The following is a 20,049-nucleotide window of genomic DNA, read 5'->3' as shown; positions in this document are numbered from 1 at the left end:
TTTATACAAGAACTTTCATACAAAACCATAAGATATAGTTGGTGAAACTACTAGAAAAACAGCCTTTTACGACGCTCGACGACGCGCAAAAGCGCGTCATCTCTCTTTATGACATGGCCTTCCTTGATGTGCATCTGCGCTTTGTTTGAGCCTTTTACGACGCTCATTGCGCATCGTAAAAGGCTCAGACAAAGCGCAAATGCGCATCAAGGAAGGCCATGTCATAAAGAGAGATGACGCGCTTTTGCGCGTCGTCTATAGACGACGTGCATTTACGACGCGCGTTTATGACACGCGATGCGTATCAAGGAAGGCCTTGTCATAAAGGAAGACGACACGCATTTGCGTGTCGTAACCTTACGGCGCGCGTGTTAATGACACGCAATGCGTATCAAGAAAGCCCATGTCAAGAAAGGCCATGTCATAAATGAAGATAACACACATTTTTGCGTATCATAATTTTAAATGTTTAAAAAAAATATTATTTATAGATTTACTTATTTTCAAATTAAAGTTGTATCTAATGTTTCATAATAGAAAATAAAATATCATATACAAAAAATAGAATCCATTGCATAAATTTGATGTCATACAAATAACCGTTCCATGGAAAGATAAAACAAATCAATATAAGTTGTAACAAAAATTTACAAACGAATTAGATACAAAAAATACAATCCATTGCCCCTTTACTTATTCAAGATCAACCTGCAAGTAGCTAACTAATCTGTACAAATTCACCCTTGTTTCTAATCATCTTCTTAAATACTTTACAAACATAATTCATCCATAGTACCCGAACAAGAATTCACTGCAAACCATCATAAAGAGGGTAAATCTGTCTTTTTTCACTTTCATGAACAACAATCACAAAAATGTTGAAGATACTTACCTGGGAAACTCTAATTGAATTCTGAGTAGCACCTTTAGCAATGTACTCTATAGTGAATTTGGATGACATTTCATCATACCTAGAAACAATTCAGACCGGAATAAGACCATGAAAAACAAGGTAATATCCATGTCCCCAACAGGTGCTTCATTCAGCCATAAGAAATGAATGAACTCATACATCTTTGTGCTTACACTAATCTACTCCACCAAGTAATTTCATTCAACCATAAGAAATAAATAAAAAAGAGTATCAATGAATTAAAAGGTTTATACGTTAATTTGTGTGAGTTAACAAAAAAAATTCAAATTAATGTGGTAAAAGATAATTTTTCTTGAACGACCTCTTTTATAAGATAGAATAGAAATAGATATGGGATAACAGATATAGATTATTAATAGATAATACTTTATTTTTCTTTTAATAAATACCTTTTAGGGGGTTGGATTTAATCTTCTCATGTGATCTGTCCTCATTTGATCCAATTGCTTCATACAATGATCTCTAATATCCACAAGTGTTGGCAATTGTTCTCTTTCTTTCTCTTCACATATTTATTATATAAATATTATTTATTTATTTTCACTCATCAAAAAATTTTATAAAAAATTTAAAACTATTGGACATCATATGTAGAATTTGAAACAAACAAAGATTAGAGTGAAAAAAAAACAAAGAGGATAAAATTCCTTGAGCTGCATTGTTCACAATTAAAAGCATGGTAGCTTTTGATTGTCCTTGTGAAATATCAAAGCTTTCAGGACTTGAAAAACATAATCACATGGAAGTAAGGGTTTTCTGTGAATGGTTAACATAATTATAAAAAAAAGTAAAAGGGTAAAATGGTCAGAGTAAAATCCAAGGGAGTAAGTAGTTATAGTAACAACAAACAACTTACTGAAACCAGTGTGTCCCCATCCCCAGACTCGCATAGTGGTGAGTGACCACAAAGCTTACACCTTCAAGCAACAAAGGCAGAAACTGAAGAACTTGTTGCGATTACTTCTTTTACTACTACTGCATTACAAAAGTACCCCTGAATTAAAAGATGCATACTTAAACATAATTAAAATGGGTTAACAAGAGAAAATGGGTATTTGAGAAGGTTAACAAGATGTAGGGCATACATATCTGTTAACACAACGTAACTTACATCATCATTCCAACGACTTGTACTGTTCAAGAGAAGTCATCACTTATCACTTATCACCAATAGTGGAAGAAAAAAAAAAGGTAACCTATTTTATCATAATGGAAGATCTGCAGCTCTTCTAGAGATTTCATTGTTAGCAACAACATAGTCAATACCTCTGTAATTGTCAATATGTATCATAGTCAGTAATTAAGAGACATATATGGCACTGTTAGTTCTTCATTTCAAAATCACAGAAACTAACCCGTTTCTCCAATACGTTTATGGCACTGTCAAGTTCTTCAACAAAATTTTCTAGAATCTTAATCTTCTCATCGTTTTGTTCAGCATGTATTTTGTTTGCCTCTGACACCTGGAAAATGGTAAAGAATAAATAAATTATAAACAAACACTAATATAATGAGTGTCACAAAAATTGGTTACCTGGCGTGCTTCTACAACAATAACTTCGTTTTCATCAGCTATGGTGTATGCCATTTCAAGTTTTTCTTGTAAAGAATTAACTTGTTCACATAGCTGGTCTCTCTAACTGGAAACCCTATTCAGATCATCTGTAATCCCTTCTAAAGAAAATAAGAATTGTTCTTGTACTGAAGAAGGTCCACAATCAATTTCCTTTCTAAAGATTTAACAATATCCTTTTGTTCTTTGAGTTTCTCTTCGGTTTCTGACTTGTTATGATATAAATCCTCTAAAAGACTTATCAATTCATCATTTTGGTATGACAGTGCATTCACAGTTTCTTCAGCATGTTGTAGACAAGTTTTTTAGGCCGAAAGAGCAGATCCAGTATCAGATAAACAAGATTCGAGTTTTTCATATCGAATCAACATATCATCAAGGTAAGTCGTTTTCACCCCCACAGCCACTGCAAATAAATGATCTCACCCAATGTTTTGAGCCAAACCATGTATAAATGTTTCTCATCACATGCCGAGGTGAATCTTCCCATTACCATCTTCCATCATCCCAATCAGATGTACCCACAATACAAACACACACATGATTCATTTTTAAGAATGAGCAAATTGAACTAATAAAATAGTTATTACAATTTACAAAAGTATACTTGGACATTAATAGTTATTAAATTATTATAAAAACAAATCATTGCAACCCGTAGACCAAAAATAAGAAGTAAACTTGGACATTTAAGTGACACTACTTTATTATTAAAAGGTCTGGAAATAAAGCATCACAAAAATAGAAATCCTAACCGACCTTGGTCGTTGAAAAGATGGGGGAGCTTTTCCCTTAACGCAACACCCTCCCTGGTATCAATCTCAATCTCTGCAGCCCTACGATCTGCCATAATCTGATCCAAATCTCTCTCATCCTCCAGAGAATCGTCCAGCCCAACCGACCCGTATTGATCATGTTCATTCAGTCTCCGGTAATCACTATATGGCAAAAAAAAGAGATTTAACTGTCTGTGAATAACACAAATAATGCAAGAAAAAAACGGTGGTAAAATGCAGAAAAAACTTACTCTATGTAATTGTTGTTGAAAATATCTTCACCTTCCCCTTCATCCTCGTCGGCATCATAAGGCTCATCCCTGACGATATTTGGATCAACGGCAGCCTCATCATCGTCAAAATCAGAGGAATTCTCTTAGGTATGGCTATTGAAGGGAAGTCGATCTGTGTTAAATCCTAGGATGAACATAGATGCTATAACCCATTATGAAGGATGAGTTCATATGAGAGATTCAAAAAATGATTCATGTTATTTCTTTCTTGAGTTGAAGAAAAACCTTGAAGCTCATCAAAATTAGAAGTCTACGAGCATTCAGCATCTTGTTAGAACTTAGAAGAACAATTTTAAATTCCCAAACTGAAACATATGAACATAAATCAAGTTTGTAAGATCGGAGAAAGAGAAACAAATTCGAATAGATTTCAATGAGGTCCTTCCGGTGGCTCTCTCTCCGATGATCACCAAAGCATGTAAAAAAAACGTCTCCTAAGAGTTACAAGCAGCAAAGGAGGCAGGGGGAGAGAGAAGGATGGCGACCGAGGGCAAATTAGACGATGATGGAGTAAAATCAGGTCAACGTTGGGAAAAAGTAGATGAAGAGGGAGTCGAGGTAGGGTTTGTGGAGGCTTCGCAATCGCAAAAAAAAAATCACTTAATCGGAGAGAAATAAAAAGGAATTGGGGTAATAACCCACAAATTGGAAGCAACTGAATTTGGGAGGGGTGGGGGGAAGAGGTGAGTGGAGGTCGTCGGTAGGAAGATGTGAGCAGAGATAGCGGAAGTGAGGTGGAAGTGAGGCAGATGCAACGAACCTTGTAGACAACATCCTTTTAAAAAATCCCTAGATCCCCTGCGATTTTGATGAGTAAATAGTCGTGCGCGTTCATTTTAAAAATTATAAAACGACATTTCTGCCTGATACACTTTTTTAATGGGTGCCCTCCGTGTTTTTTTTTTAATTTTACTGACACAAATTTTAGGTCCGCAAAAATGCGTATCTTAAATCCTTCACATTTTTTGGAGATGACATTATTTTTAGGGTACGCACTTTTGCGTATCATTAATCGCCGCGTGTCATCGTTTGCGCGTCATTAAAGGCCTGTATTCTAGTAGTGTGGTACCAGGCGGACATACAAGTACGTTCAGACATAAGAACATAATTTAATAAAGAACTTACAATTGTACTTAGGGTTTAAGACTACTTTTCATTACTTAAGAAAATATTGGGTTTTCTTGGAAACATACAAACATTTCTACAAGTCATTAACAGATTTTCATTACAAAACATGTTTATGAATTCACCAGCTTTATGTTGATACTCTTTCAAAACTGCTAGCATTCTCAGGAAATTAGTAGACAGGTACCTTCTGGAGATTTGAGAAGACGGAGTGTATAGAGTCTCGTCTTTCCTTTTGATTATACTTTGATGTTTAGAAACAAGAATCAAAACAGATGTAAATACCTTTTGATATATGTATTCAATGTGATGGTTGTGTTTACTATGATTACTATGATGCAATGGTTGTGATACTACACACAACGTCCTCTGCCCCCGAACATTTCCGCCGTTCCGGTTTGGGGGTGTGACAATCCCCCAGTTCAACATTGGTGGATCCACACCTAAAAGACGTTGAACAGATGGCGATACCTCTAGATTTTTCATAAATCACATACTCCCTATGGCTAATCTTGAATCGGAGGCCGATTACGTAACATCCATGCCCCTTCCCAATGAAAACTCTGTTCCGATGGGTGTAAATGAAGACAGACGCTCAATTGATCTTAATCGAGGGCTTATGGAGAACTCACATAATGCAGCAGAAGAGGAACCTAGCGACTGTGTTTCCTCTTCGCTTGAAGCAGAGAAAACAACTAATATTGGTAAGTAATTGGGGTTTGAAATCGAGATGGACAACCCCATATTATCAGAAGTACTAGGTGATGTGGGAACTAACAGATTGCTCCAATGAATTGGATGTCACTTAATATCAGGGGGATGGGGGAAACCCCAAAAATTATTTGGGCCAGGAGATTGAAAATCAAACACAAACTCTCTTTTTTTGGAATTCAAGAGACCCAATTAATTAATGCAGCAGACATTGATGTGGGAGGATGTTGGGACTCCAACAACTTTGGTTACGCGGTTGTAAACTCCAATGGAAGATCTAGTGGGATATTGAGCATTTGGGATGAAAATCTTTTCAATGTCACCGAGGTTATCAAAAGCAGGCACTTCCTAATCACAATTGGTCAATGGAAGGGTATACAAGGAAAAACCATTTTTGTCAACGTTTATGTCCCCCATTCGATTTTAGAAAAACGAACACTATGGGAGAATCTAAGCTGGATAAAGAATGAGAAACATGGGATCTGGATAACATTTGGAGATTTCAACGTGGTGGGACACCTTGAGGAACAAATAAATTCGCAAATTTGTCAATCCAGTTCTAGAAGCTTCAACCAATTTATACACGAAGAAGATTTTCACGATGTTAGGATGGGGAAAAAATTATTGAATTGGAGAAATTGGCAGCCCTTTATCTCAAACAAAAGTCACGCATTCGATAAGCAGTTGATGGGGATAAGAATAGCCATTTCTTTCACGGTTACATAAACAATAAGAACAGGAAAAACACCATATACGGACTGACTATCAATGACTTATGGTCTACAGATGTGCAGGAAATTATGGGCAAAGCATTTAGATTCTTTGAACACAAATTCAAGGAAAGATGGCCTGAAAGACCTAAACTGATCAATAATCAGTTTAAGACCCTCTTTGAAGTGGATAGTGAAAACCTGGAGAAACCTTTCACACTTGATGAGATCAAGTTAGCTATATGGGCTTGCGGGAATGAAAAAGCCTTAGGACCGGACGACTTTAAATTTAAATTTAAATTCATCAAACATCAATGGGAAAGGCTTAAAGACGATATCTTCGCTTTTGTCAAATATTTTGAACACACTGGCAGATTATCAAGAGGGTGTAACTCCTCATTCATAACATTGGTGGCTAAGGTCAAAGATCCTCTATCTCTAGGGGATTTTCGCCCTATAAGTCTCATTGGATGTCTTTATAAGATCATTGCCAAAGTGTTAGCCTGTAGACTTAAGAAGTTGGTGGGACTCACAGTGGATGAAGTTCAGTCAGCATATATGGATGGAAGAAGTATTATTGATGGTCCCCTCATTGTAAATTGAAATTTTCCCATGGTCAAAGAAGATGAAAAAGAAGATATTACTATTCAAGGTAGACTTTGATAAGGCATTTGACTCCGTTAACTGGAGTTTTCATGATGCAATTATGAAGCAAATGGGGTATGGTATGAAATGGTGCAATTGGATTCATGGATGCTTGACTTCATCTAGATCTTTAGTTATTGTTAATGGCTCTCCCACTAAAGAGTTTTCACTTGAGAAAGGGGTTATGCAAGGAGACCCCCTATCCATATTTCTATTCATAATTGCTATGGAGGGTCTCAATATAGCAATGAAATCTACCTGCGATAAAGGGATATTTCAAGGTCTTAAAATCCCAAAGTCAAACAATATGGTTTCACATCTCTTTTATGCAGACATTGCCCTCTTCATAGGTGAATGGACTGAAAATAATATCAAAAACTTGGCACGAATACTTCGCTGCCTCCATATCTCTTCAGGACTTAAAGTGAACTTCCACAAATCAAAGGTGTTCGAAGTTGGTTCATCGCTGCATGAGACTTCCCGAATGGCAGCCCCACTTGGGTGTCAACCTGCAAGTCTCCCGTTTACTTACCTTGGAGTACCGGTAGGTGCCAATATGAACCTCCAAAAAATTGGCAACCTATAATTGACAGATTCAATGGGAAGTTATCATCCTAGATGGAAAAATTATTGTCGTTTGGTGGAAAGCTAACTCTCACCAAATCAGTCCTTGGAAACCTCCCTACTTATTTCTTTTCCCTCTTCATGGCACTGATGGGGGTCATTAATTCACTTGAACGAATACGAAGGAAATTTTTCTTGGGAGAAATAGAAAACAACAAAAAAATAAACTGGGTGGCTTGGGAAAATATTCTAGAGCATAAAGAAGCAGGGGGACTCGGAATTGGCTCTCTTAGGGCCCTTAACTTAGCTCTTATCACGAAGTGGTGGTGGCGATTAAGAGAGAATCAGAACACACTATGGTGTCAGGTCATCCAAGGAATTCATAAAACAAAATCAATGGAAGATTCACGCTTAGCCAATCGATCGATCACTGGAGTATGGAAGAATATCGCATCTGTTGATAAAGAACTAAAAAAGGTAGGCGTGCCCATGGAGGTTATAATGAAGAAAAAGGTGAATAAGGGTGATAAGACATTGTTTTGGTGGGATAAATGGGTAGGGAACGAAACATTAAAGGCAGCGTTTCCGAACTTATACGAACTGGAAAGAAAAAAAGATGCACTGTGGAGGATAGAGTGAAGACCACTGGACTGGAATGGAATTGGAAAAATAGTCTGAATATCATCGATCTTGCAGCTCTTTGCTCTTCCCTGGGTCGATTTCAGCCAACAACAGTTGGAGATAAATGGAGTTGTGAACTATCGGGTGATGGTACATATCATGTTGACATAATTAGGCATATGATCGATTGGCCTAAAAATCCAATACCTCAAGTTAAAATTGACTGGATAAATGAAATTCCTATAAAAGTTCTCCACTTTATTTGGAGAGCAAATCTGGGAAGGATACCGACAGCCACATAACTATCTAAGAGAGGTATAACCTTAGAGTCAACTCAATGTGGATAATGTATGACGATGGATGAAAGCCCAAATCATATCCTACTCAGTTGTACCTTTGCGAAAACTGTTGGGTACGGATGTGGAGATGGTGCAACATGCCTCACATTCAACTTAACACGGTGGGAGAGTTGATCGACTATGCAACAAAACAAGGCATACGCAGTAAGACGAGGAAGGTTATGATCAACATATGCTACGATACACTTTAGGAGATTTGGAAGGCTAGGAATGAAAGGATATTTAAAAAAAACTTATCACTACCCCTACAAAGGTTGTTGATAACATCCAATCGACGGCGTACACTTTGCTGAAATACAGGAGCTCGACAATAGTTTATGAATGGGCTACTTGGTGCTCATCCCCTATTAACCGATTGAATTCCAAATGTAATCCAATATGATATGATATAAGAATGATATAAACTGAAAATGGACTCTCCCTATAGCTTCTTGCTAGTCGGGGTCTTTTTTTTTTTTGTTTTCTTATAATATATTTGTCGGTTCCAAAAAAAAATTCATTTTGTTTTTTAAAAGTTCTTGTGTGATTTTTATAAATCATTTTTGCGAAATGATATGCTAAATTAAAAATATATTCTAAATGGTAATAAAAGAATAATAAAAGAGCATCTTAATTACGGATGACCAAATTTACTGTGCAATTATGAGATTAATGACAATTTCGAGTTATTAGAAAGGTTTGCGACTTTTTTTAATAGATCTTTATGTTTCTATTTAATAAATAAATAACCAACATTATTTCTACAAAGCCTTTTAAATACAGAAATATTACTACAAAAATCACGAAACAAATGCCAAAACTCGGTTAGTTGCTTTCGGTTCTCAAGCGCTTTAACATATAAAAATTCCCTCAAAAAGACCATTTTAATCTAATCTCTTTGTAAGAACAAAATTAAATCCCAAGTAAATTTTCTTACATATTTCAACAAAATTGAAAAGTGAAAAACAAACCCAATAAGAATGCAAAAAATCTAATTATCTAACAGTTAATTCAACGCTGAATGTTTACGACATTAATTAAAAACTTAATCTATCTTAACCAATTAAACCAACTAATGATGTAATGTAACTAAAAATTCCCAAAATTCCCGTCGTACTCGAAGTTAAAACCACCGTCGTCGACTACTGCGTTTGAAGGAATATCCACCGGCGGTTGAATGCCGTTGTTCGAACCAAAGAATAAAGCAGAAGACTTGTTGATCATCATCAGTTCAACAGCTCTCGTCAGAACCTTCTTCTTCAACTCATCCAACGAACAAAGATACTGTTGAGCCTCCTCCACATCCAGCCCATCAACAGGCTCTTCGTACCAACGTGATGCGCCGCTGCTCTCCGGAATCTTTCCTCCCCGCTTCTTCTCAGCCTCCAACTCCCTCGAAACCTCAGAGTAATGTTGATTGAACTCCTCCATTATAGGCGGTGGCGCCGGCGATAGATAGTTCTTCTGGGTGGTTCCCGTCTCTCCTCCGGTGGTGGTGTTGGTGGCAGCGTATGTGTTGTTGTCATTCAGAAAGTCGTCAAACAGGACGTCGGTGTTGGGGTGGCGAAAGCCATAGAACCGACCAGCGGGGGAAGTAACCAGGATGGCGATTTGGGCTCCGGTCAAGACACAGATCTCAGCGGCTTTCTTGAAAAGTCCGGTGCGGCGTTTAGAGAAGGCGACTTGGAGGCTGTTGGGGTCTTCTATCTTCTTTATATCAATCTTTTGCTTGCCTTTAGTTCTTTTCTTGTTCATGAGAGTATCTCCGGCGACACTGGTTATAACCATGTTGGTGATAAATGATAATGGCGATGGTTGTCGATGAGAGGATGATGTGTGTTTCTGTGTTTGAGGGGTAAAAATAATGTTTTGAAAATAAGGGGGAAGATGTGACGATGATGTGTTGATGAGACGATGATGTGTGTTATAACCCCCGAGAGTTCTGAAATCAAGAACCGCGTAATGCAAGTGTCGTGAAAGATCGAGAATAGATTTGCTACAAACCCTTTTAGTTTTATGGAAGGTTGTTATTAAGATCACTAATTAATTATTACATATCAACGAAATTATAGCGAAATGAAAGAATAAAATATTCTAAAAATCAGTAACCCAAAACTTAAATTGTCTACTAAGTAATAAGGTCTTGAAAAAATAATTACCAGTTTATTGTATTTCTAAATTTAATTACTAAAAAAATAGTTAATTAGATTTTTGGAAGGGCCCAATGTCCATACTCTTAACCTTCTCCTACTTCTTCTTCCCCTGCATGGCTACATATTCCCGTCGGTTGTTTGCGTTTAATTGATTTGATTATTTTCGGTTTTTTATATCTTAAAACAAATCAATAACCAAATAAGACTCGGTTTAATCGGTTTTGGTATTTGGTTACGGTTTATCTAGTTTGGTTTACTCGTTAAACTGGATAAAATTTCGCATGTAAATAAATATTAAACTAATAGAAACAAAACCTACTAAAATTTTACCAAATGAAAAATATATATTAATACATAGTATATTATATTCGGTCTTTCACGTTGTATTGTCTTAAAGATATCGATGCATCCATACAAATTGTAGAGATTTATTAATATAGTCTTAGTCGTATAGAAAAAGAAAAAAATGAACGAAGGTTAATTGACATTTGACAAATTGGTTGTGATTTTTTAATGCAAAATAGAAACAATTATAAATTTATAATGATTAATAATTAAATAATGAGTTATGAAAAACTTTTTTAGAAACTAATCTATCAATTTAAATATAAAATGTTAATTCATAGATATAAACTACTACAAAATATAATATTAATTAAATTGTTTGTTCGGTTTAACCAAAATAATGAAAATTTAACGAAAACATAACCAAATAAGGTCTCGTTATTCGGTTCACCAAACCGAATTAACCAAAAACCGAATAACTCGAACCAAATAAATCAAACATCATTTGGTTCGGTTCGGTTTGGTTATTCAGTTTCGGTTTTTTTTATCACACCCCTAACAACAACTACAACTAATCCCTATCGCCTTCTCCATCTCGTTCTTCATCCAATAATAGGAATTCAAAGATAGTAAAGAAAATTCTAAGCCTATCATTTATTTAACTAGATTTTAAATGATGAGGGTATTTTCGACATTTTATATTATCATTAATATAATGTTTAATAATTCTTCCTTAAAATTAGGCTTTCATATCTTTTAACGTTTTTGGTATCTCAATTAGATTATAAGCGTCTAGGAGAAATCGGGCTACCCTAATTTCCCCTGACTCCTTGATCGAGCACACATTTCATCAAATCCTTGACGACTCATTCACCTCGTCGCTTTCTTGCGACCTTGCTTACTCATGTCTCCTTTGGTGTGCAACATCCATAAAATTCATGAAAAATTTGAACTTTTAAAACCAATCCACAAATCATCATTGTTTACAATTTAGTTTTCAAAACATGTTTAACTTCAGAGTTTTCCTAAAATCATAAATCAAAACAGGAGGAGGTGCACGGTCACGACTTTTCCTACGCACGATCATCTGAGGTACCTAAAACATAATCCAAAACTATAAGCCTAAAGTTTAGTGAGTTCCCCAAAGTACCAACACAACACATAATCATAATAATAACAACAAACCACATGCATACAAAGCCTTCAGTCTGACTGGAACGCCCCACCGGCCTACAGTCTATTTGGTACGCTCACAGAACCTTCAGCATGACTGTTACACCACACCGGGCCTTCAGCCTATCTGGACCGTTTTCTAGGCATTCGGCCTCACTGGCCTTTAGTCTTTCTGGGACGCTCTGGGTCTGTTGACCTTCATCACAAAGTAAGACCGCCTCAATCCAACCACACATATACCATGTCGACACACATATATAATAGACAAGAATACAAATAACCAACCAATAAACAAACATACAAATCTTACAAATCACTGAGCATAGCATCATCCTATCTACCAGGATATAGATCTAACAGATCACTAAAGTACAGAATTATACGATACACTAGGATAACAATCCAAAGGGTCGGCCTTGGTGTCTTCGACCCGTAAGTACAATGAGGAAAACTCACCTTGCACTGCCGAATCTCACAGAAAGAATCTCTGACCGTTGGCCCATAAGATTTCGCACACTATCAATCACAAGTTAATCATCCATTAATAATCGGATTCGAACTACACTAAGTGCCCAAACTCGGGTAAAAGACATTTTTACCCTTTTCATAACTTGGCCCAATCCAATAATCCGAAAGCCCAAATTCCAAAAAAACACCCAAGGCCCAAGCATGGCCCAATTTTCCAAATTGGGCCCAAACACCTTCCATGGGCCTTAACCCAAGGTCTAATAATATTCCCATCCTAAAACACCAGAAATTAGATGGCCCAACAAAGCCCCAAACATCTAAGCCCAACACATGGCCCAAACTGAAGACCAAAAGATCTGAGGCCCATTCTAATGAGTACGTCCTAGTGAGTACGCAGGGCGTACTCAGCTTTACGCTAAGCGTACATGCTTTAGGGCTTGTAAACTGTGCATACTGGCCTATACGCACAACATACTCCTCCTGTTCAGCCACTTTTCACATTCAGCCCTTAATCCCTTAAGACATTGCTCCAAAACATAGATCTGACTTCCTTGAGCTGAATTATCACATAAAGTTTCCAACTTTACGTTCATGCATGGCTAAATGAAGCTCTTAAGCTTAAAAAGGACTTAAAAAGTGACTTAATGCATGCATGTGACCAATAATCCAATAAAGCTTGCACCTTTATGCCATAGGAGTTCGCCATAAGCCTAGATTTAAAAGAACAAGCCCTTAAAACGTCTTAACTCTTCAATCAACCCAAAATGGGACCAAAAGCATAAAAAAAACTATGAGGAGATCTAAACATCTAAGCCAAGGTATAAACTTGATACCTCAAATAGATTGCAACAAGAGAGATGATTATGTATCTATGACCTTCCTTCCAAGCAAAGCACCTTCAATCTTCAAAGCTTCCTTAACAATGAGAAGAACAACCACTAAAATCCTCTCAAGGGCTCAAGAACACCACTAAGGAAGCTTAAGGGATGATTTAGGATTTTAGGAGGTTTGGGGGCTGGTAAAGAGGCCAGACCTAAATACTTAAGGTGCTTAAATAGGGTTCAACACCCTTAAATTAGGATTTCTGGAATCCCTCATATGCCCAGTGTACTCCTCGTACCCCCATCGTACGAGGCCGAAGCATCACAACTAACTGCTGACAACGCTCAGCGTACGCCAAGGTACACCTGCTTATAGGTCCTGACGCGAGTATGCCCTGCGTACTTGGGTTTTCCCCAAAACCCTAAATTCTTCCGAAGGCCATAATTTATTCAATATAAATTTGATTCCGATGATCCTTATGTCCATGGAAAGGTAACGAGAAGCTGTATGCTTTAATCATCTCATAATCGCCTTAAAAAATTTCCCAAATAAAGTCCAATTTCCATCAAAGTCTGAGCTGACACTTTACCAAAATATCCCTTGGTTCCAAAACACAAACCGAACCCTCGGATCATCTAAATTTACATCACCCACATCCAAAAAGGTCCAAATCTTATTTCCTTAATGGCTCTAAGCCTGATAATTCCCGATCTTTGGTCACCACCCTGAAATAAGAAACAATTCGGAATAGGGTGTTACAACTCTCCCCTACTTAAATTAGATTTCTTCCTCAAAATCATTGCTTACCATCCTAGGCACACCAGACATCCTGTGCCACATGGCCACAACCTTGAGCACCCCATAGACTTCCCAACGACGACCGAAACCAACCCTAAAATGTCTCTCCCAACACGAAGATGAACAAATCCTTTCTCATCCTAGGACAAACCCATGTCGAATAATCACTTCTACTCATCCAAAAATCCGAAGTCTCGAGTTAGTCTGACTCCATGACAAATTGACCATACCGAAACTTGCTAATTCCAGTCCACTTGACAAAAGGAATTAGATAATCTTTCAAGAAGAGACTCATCATGACGATAACAATTACATGAACATAATGAACAACACGAGACAAACTGGGAAATAAGCCTTCTAGTGTTGAACAATATACTACTTCCTTTAACTCCCGAACGAACATACCACTGCTAAAATTTTGAAACCCCATGCTTGCCTAACCCCCACACAGATAGAATGTAACACCGTAAATTTTTAAATAAAATTTTCATTTTAAAAAGCACATAATTCTCATAAACACGATTCACAATTATCCAAAAATTACAGTTTATCAAAAACACATTTCATAAATTGTTTAAACACAATCCAGGATCCTCAAGACATCACTCCATGTCGTTTGTACAATCAAGTCGGCGCCTTCCCGTGATCCTGAGAAGTACCTGAAACACATAACACATAATACGGTAAACATAAAGCTTAGTGAGTTCCCCAAAATACCACACATATCTCATTAGCCTCTCATGGCTATATCTTAAATAAGACCCTCTGGTCGATGTGCCTTAGTCGAACCCTCCGGCCCCACAACTCGGGTGGACCCTCCGGTCCTAACTCAGTAAAGCACAACATAATACAAAACATAAATCACAAAGACGTAATGCAGGATATCACAATACTCAATATAAGCACACAAGACCCTCCGATGACACAAAATTACCACTCAAGGTAAGTATAGTGAGAAGACTCACCTAGTAAGTAAGCAAATAGACCTCTTACACGAATCACCGATCTAGCCTCCGCCTAACACATATGCCAATTATCTCTAATTAACACTTAAATCACAACTACAAATAAACCAAGTTATTTTCTCTCTATAATCTCTTGGAAGGGGTAAAAGAGTATTCTACCCCTCCATGGTCTCCATAATCCCTATCTAGACCAAACCCTAAACTCAACAAAAGTCAACACTCGAGTCAACAGTCCATGTTGACCCGACTCGTCGAGTGCAACTATGTGACTCGTCGAGCCCCTCATTCCTTCAGAAATATCGCGAAAACCAAAATTAACTCGTCGAGTTGTCACATCAACTCGTCGAGTTACTCATGTCCAGACTCTTCGAAGAAAACCCTAGTTGAGTCGTCGTGTCAGCTCATCGACTCGTTGATTCCCTTCAAACCCTTTTCTCATTCAAACGTTTTAATGCAGGTCTAAAACCCCAAACTCTAGATCTAGCCTCCCAAGGTTGAGATACCACGTAAAGCTGCAAGCTTTACGTCCATGCATGGCACTTAGGGCTTGAAATGCCAAAACAACTTCCATTTAGGGTCTTAATCATAAAAGCTATTCTATTAGCTGGATAAAGATGGGACCTTTGGACTCTAGGGACCTCACAAGGTCCATATCTGAATTCTCCATTTCTTGGTAAGCTCAACACAGTCAAAGTCTCAAGGAAAGATGGAATAAGCCCTAAAACTCCATAAAATGAGATCTAATCAAACTAATGAACAAGGTGGAGACTTTTTACCTTCAACATAAGCTATAGATGAAATAAGACTAGATCCAATAGTACCTTCTCATTCCTTGCTTTGATACTCTTCTCTTCTCTTCCAAAAGTGTACTAAAATGCCCAAAGATTAGCTATCTTTCTCTCTTAGATCAATATGGACGATTAGGGTTTCACACAGGGGAGTAAGGTGGATGGTGAGGCGAAAATGAGGGCTTAAGGTCCCTTAAATGGGACCAAACCCCGGAGATTTAGGGTTTCCTCTCACAGCGCCACCTCGACGAGTTGGTCCCTCAGACTCGTCGAGTTGGTCATAAAACCCACGTGGCCAATTCGTCTCTACTCGACGAGTTGGGGCATCCAACTCGTCGAGTTACTCAATCAACTCATAAATAAATAAATAAATATTATACCTTGGAGTCGGGATGTTACAATTCTCCCCCTCTAGAATCAGACTTCACCCTCGAAGTCATTCTCTGGAAACAACTGTGGGTACTGCTTGCGCATCTCGAACTCCGGCTCCCAAGTCCACTCGGATCCCCTACGGTGCTCCCACTGCACCTTAACCAACCTCACCTCCTTGTTCCTCAGGGTCTTAACTTTTCTATCCAAAATCATTGTCAGTCTCTCAATGTAACTCAGGCTCGAATCTACCTGAATGTCTTCTAACGCCTTGTTCCCGAGTTCTACTTAAGGAGAGAAATGGGAAGATACGGAAGGAAAGTGATGGGTGTCAAAGAAAAATCATGTTCCCGAGTTTCATTAATGGAAGGAAAGTGAGGGGAGGGAAAGGATTTTGGAGGAATGTTTTCCTTCCAAATTTTCCTCCCAAATTGGGCGGATTTGGGAAGAAAGTGAGGGGAAGGAAAATTTTACGTTTTATTTTCTTTTTCCTCATAACTCGAGAACACAAAAACTTAAAATTTTTCTTTCATTTCCTTCGAACTCGGGAACACGATATAATGAATATTTTCCTTCACTTCCCTTTCTTTCTGTCAAAACTTTCCTTCCATTTCCTTTAATGAATTTACAAAAAGACTCGGGAACAAGGCGTAAAGGTACCACTGCCGTCTCATCGGCTACACACTTTCTCAACTCAGATACGTGGATGGTGTTATGAATCTGGCTCAACTCTACAGGTAGCTCCAACCGATAAGCTACCTTCCCCACTCTAGCAGCCATTCTGAAAGGACCGATATATCTAGGACCCAACTTTCCCCGCTTCCTGAATCGGATCACCCCTTTCCACGGGGATACCTTCAGGTGGACAAAATCTCCAACTTGGAACTCTAGCTCGGATCGTCGCCGGTCTGCGTAACTCTTCTGGCGACTCTGGGCCGTCAGTAACCTCTATCTGACCTGTTGAATTTGCTCATTCGTCTTGATCACTATCTCAGTGCCACCTATCACTCTCTGCCCCTACGTCTCCCCAACTAGGGATGAGCATAACCGGGTACCCGCCTATTTTAGCTGGAACCGGAACCGCTCCCGGAACCGGCGGTTCTTATGTTTTTGGTATTGGAACCGGAACCGCCTACACCGGTTCCTAGAAAATTGGAACCGCTCCCGGAACCGCCAGAACCGGTTCTGGTTCCAGGTACCTGGCTTCTTGAGTATTAAAACTTGTTATTTTATACATGTCATGTAAATTATGTAAATTAACCAATACAAACAATATAAGTAGAAGATATAAATCCAAAACATTTACCAAAAATTGATCTTTTAAATAACAAGCTATTAAAAACATGCCAAAATATTAAACTACAAGCTATAAACAGTAGCAATAAAAACAACAAATTAAAAACTATAAAATAGCAACAGGAGACTGAAATTACAATTCATAAAAGCAAAAACAACAACAATAAAAACAACAATGGTAATAGCGAAAAACAGCAATAGTGACAGCAACAATAGCAACAATAAAACAATAAAACAACGACAACACAACTCAGCAACAAGAACAACAACATCGGAAAACAGCTACAACAACAATCAGCAGAAACAACAACAATTACTTATTCCCTCTTAAGAGATCTTCCATATTGCGACTGATTTCTGAAATGAAATTAAGCAAAAAAAATTATAATAATAAATATTATACAAGAAACATAAATTTAGTATAAAAACTAACATTTTATTAAATAAAAAAGCTACATTTATAACACATTGGAGTATCATTCAAACTTATAAAAGGACCAAATCTATAAAATAATAATAATAATAATAATAATAATAATAATAATAATAATAATAAAAGTTCAATACCAAATATGGTGCACATGAATAGTGGGTACCTTCTTCAGCTTGAAGAATATAAATTTGGATCAAATAATTAAAATGGGGTTGCTTTTTAAACCTTCTTAGAGTTTCGTATAGATTTCCAGTGAGTACAAGCCTCCTCAAAGTTGTCATCAAGCCTAAAAGACATTAGAGAATAATAATATTATTAATTCATAAAAGTACCTTTTCCAATAAAAATACAAATAAAAATCATAAAAGCATTGTTTTCATGTAGTACTGAATTTTACGTGTACAATAAAATGCTAACCTTACCAATCTCAGGGGGAGGCTAGATAGTGAATTATTAGACAAATCTAATACTGAAAGCTTCAATTTGCATGCCTCAACTAGATATTCCTTTAACTATAATGAGCTTTAGTAAATCCAAAGAATCCAAAGTCATTATAAGGTAATATCAGCTTCTGTAACTCAACATTCAATCCTACTCCTGCAATTGGAAAATTTAAAGCTTCTTGCACTTATAGTGACTGAACTAGAATACAAATGATATGAATTTCTGAAGCTTCTTGCACTTACAGGCTAACAATATCTTCAGTAGAAGGTAATCGTGGAGACCGAAGAACAAATCTTCTAAAAGGGTCAAACCGACATATTACAGATGCACTTATAATGACTGAATTAGAATACAGATAAAACTTCATATTAACAGATTTCGCCATTGGATTGCCTTGATTCCTGCCTGTTGCAGCTTAAACTTCATATAGATGTTAACAAAACCTAAAGAATCGACAAATTAACAAAAAAAATCAACAAAAAATCGAAATTAACAGTCTAATAAACGAATTCACATATGGAGGTTGAACAACCTAATAACTCGATAATCGAGATAACCAATTCCACAGTCAACAGATACAATCATATTTGAGAGTTACGATTAAGAATCTAACCTTGAGGATGAGAGAGGAATGATAATCAAGCGACGAGTGAGACGATGAAGAACCTAATTAGGGACAATTGGAGCGATGTGGTACTGAGAAGAAGCGACGTGGTTCACCTATTTGGGGCAAATTAGTAATGCGAGAGACAGAGACGAGGGAGACGAAGGACCAGTTCAGGTCTAAGACGGGAGAGAACTCAAAGAAGCGTGTGTCGGCGTATTTTTTAGAATGAGTCGATATAGTCATATAACCCTAGATGAGATATAACCCTAGACAAAATCAACAATATATAAATAATTATTTTTTTTTAGAAAAGGCGGGTACCCGTCGGTACCGGTTCCAGGTAACCGCCGGTTCCGGATACCCGGTATTGGAACCGGAACCGGCGGGTATCCAGCGGGTATCGATTTTGTGAAAATGAGAATTGGAACCGGAACCGCTTAAGGTGGTTCCGAGACTTTAGGAAACGGAACCGGAACCACCTAAGGCAGTTCCAGTTCTAGAACCGGCAGTTCCGAGAAGGTTCCGGTTCCGAAAGCAGGTACCTGCTTCCGCTGCTCATCCCTATCCCCAACAGATGGGAGTCCGACACCTCCTCCCATATAAGAACTCAAAGGGAGGCATACCAATACTGGAATGGTGGTTGTTGTTGTATGAAAACTCAGCCAGGGCAAACAAGTGTCCTAGCTTCCTCCGAAGTCCATAACACATGCATGCAACATGTCCTCAAGCGTCTGAATCGTCCGATCACTATGTTTGTCTGTCTGTGGGTGGTATACGGTACTGAAGTGAAACCGGGTACCCAACTCCTAATGAAACATCTTCCAGAACCTAGAAGTAAAGAACACATCTCGATCCAACACTATCAATGTCGGCACTCAATGTCGAGCTACCACCTCTCTCACATAAATCTCGGCTAATTTCTCTGCAGAAAAGTTCTCACTGATTTCCAAAAAGTGAGCACTCTTCGTCAACCGGTCCACAATTACCCATATCGCGTCGATACCTCGTGCGGTTCTCGGTAATTTGGTGATAAAATCCATGGAAATTTGTTCTCACTTTCACTGGGGAGTCTCTAGAAGCTGCAACGGGCCATGTGGACACTGGTGCTCTGCCTTAACCTGACGACAGGTCAAGCACCTCTCGACTACCCATTCCACA

The 20,049-nt window shown here is 37.8% G+C and overlaps 1 protein-coding gene and 1 long non-coding RNA gene across 3 annotated transcripts; both read right to left on the bottom strand.

Annotated features, from left to right (window-relative positions):
* Positions 1 to 9,379: 9,379 nt before the first annotated feature.
* LOC145057866 (agamous-like MADS-box protein AGL62) lies at positions 9,380 to 10,119 on the bottom strand. The gene has a single exon (XM_079005780.1). It carries the CDS (start codon positions 10,076 to 10,078, stop codon positions 9,380 to 9,382), a length of 699 nt encoding a protein of 232 aa, XP_078861906.1. The 5' UTR covers positions 10,079 to 10,119.
* A 7,395-nt stretch (positions 10,120 to 17,514) lies between these two features.
* LOC145069741 (uncharacterized) lies at positions 17,515 to 19,099 on the bottom strand. 2 transcript variants are annotated; one of them, XR_013689663.1, is made up of 3 exons: positions 18,898 to 19,099; positions 18,004 to 18,727; positions 17,515 to 17,764 (listed from the first exon to the last, which is right to left on the bottom strand). It is a non-coding gene; the product is annotated as an uncharacterized LOC145069741 (long non-coding RNA). The 2 variants fall into 2 exon arrangements; XR_013689661.1 differs by having other exon boundaries at positions 17,515 to 18,126; positions 18,258 to 18,727.
* Positions 19,100 to 20,049: the final 950 nt, after the last annotated feature.

Source organism: Lactuca serriola, chromosome 1 (assembly GCF_051521515.1).
Source record: "Lactuca serriola cultivar US96UC23 chromosome 1, Lser_US96UC23_V15, whole genome shotgun sequence".
NCBI lineage: Eukaryota > Viridiplantae > Streptophyta > Magnoliopsida > Asterales > Asteraceae > Lactuca > Lactuca serriola.
The sequence above is the reverse complement of the archived record's forward strand: the minus strand, read 5'-3'. Positions and strand labels throughout refer to the sequence as shown.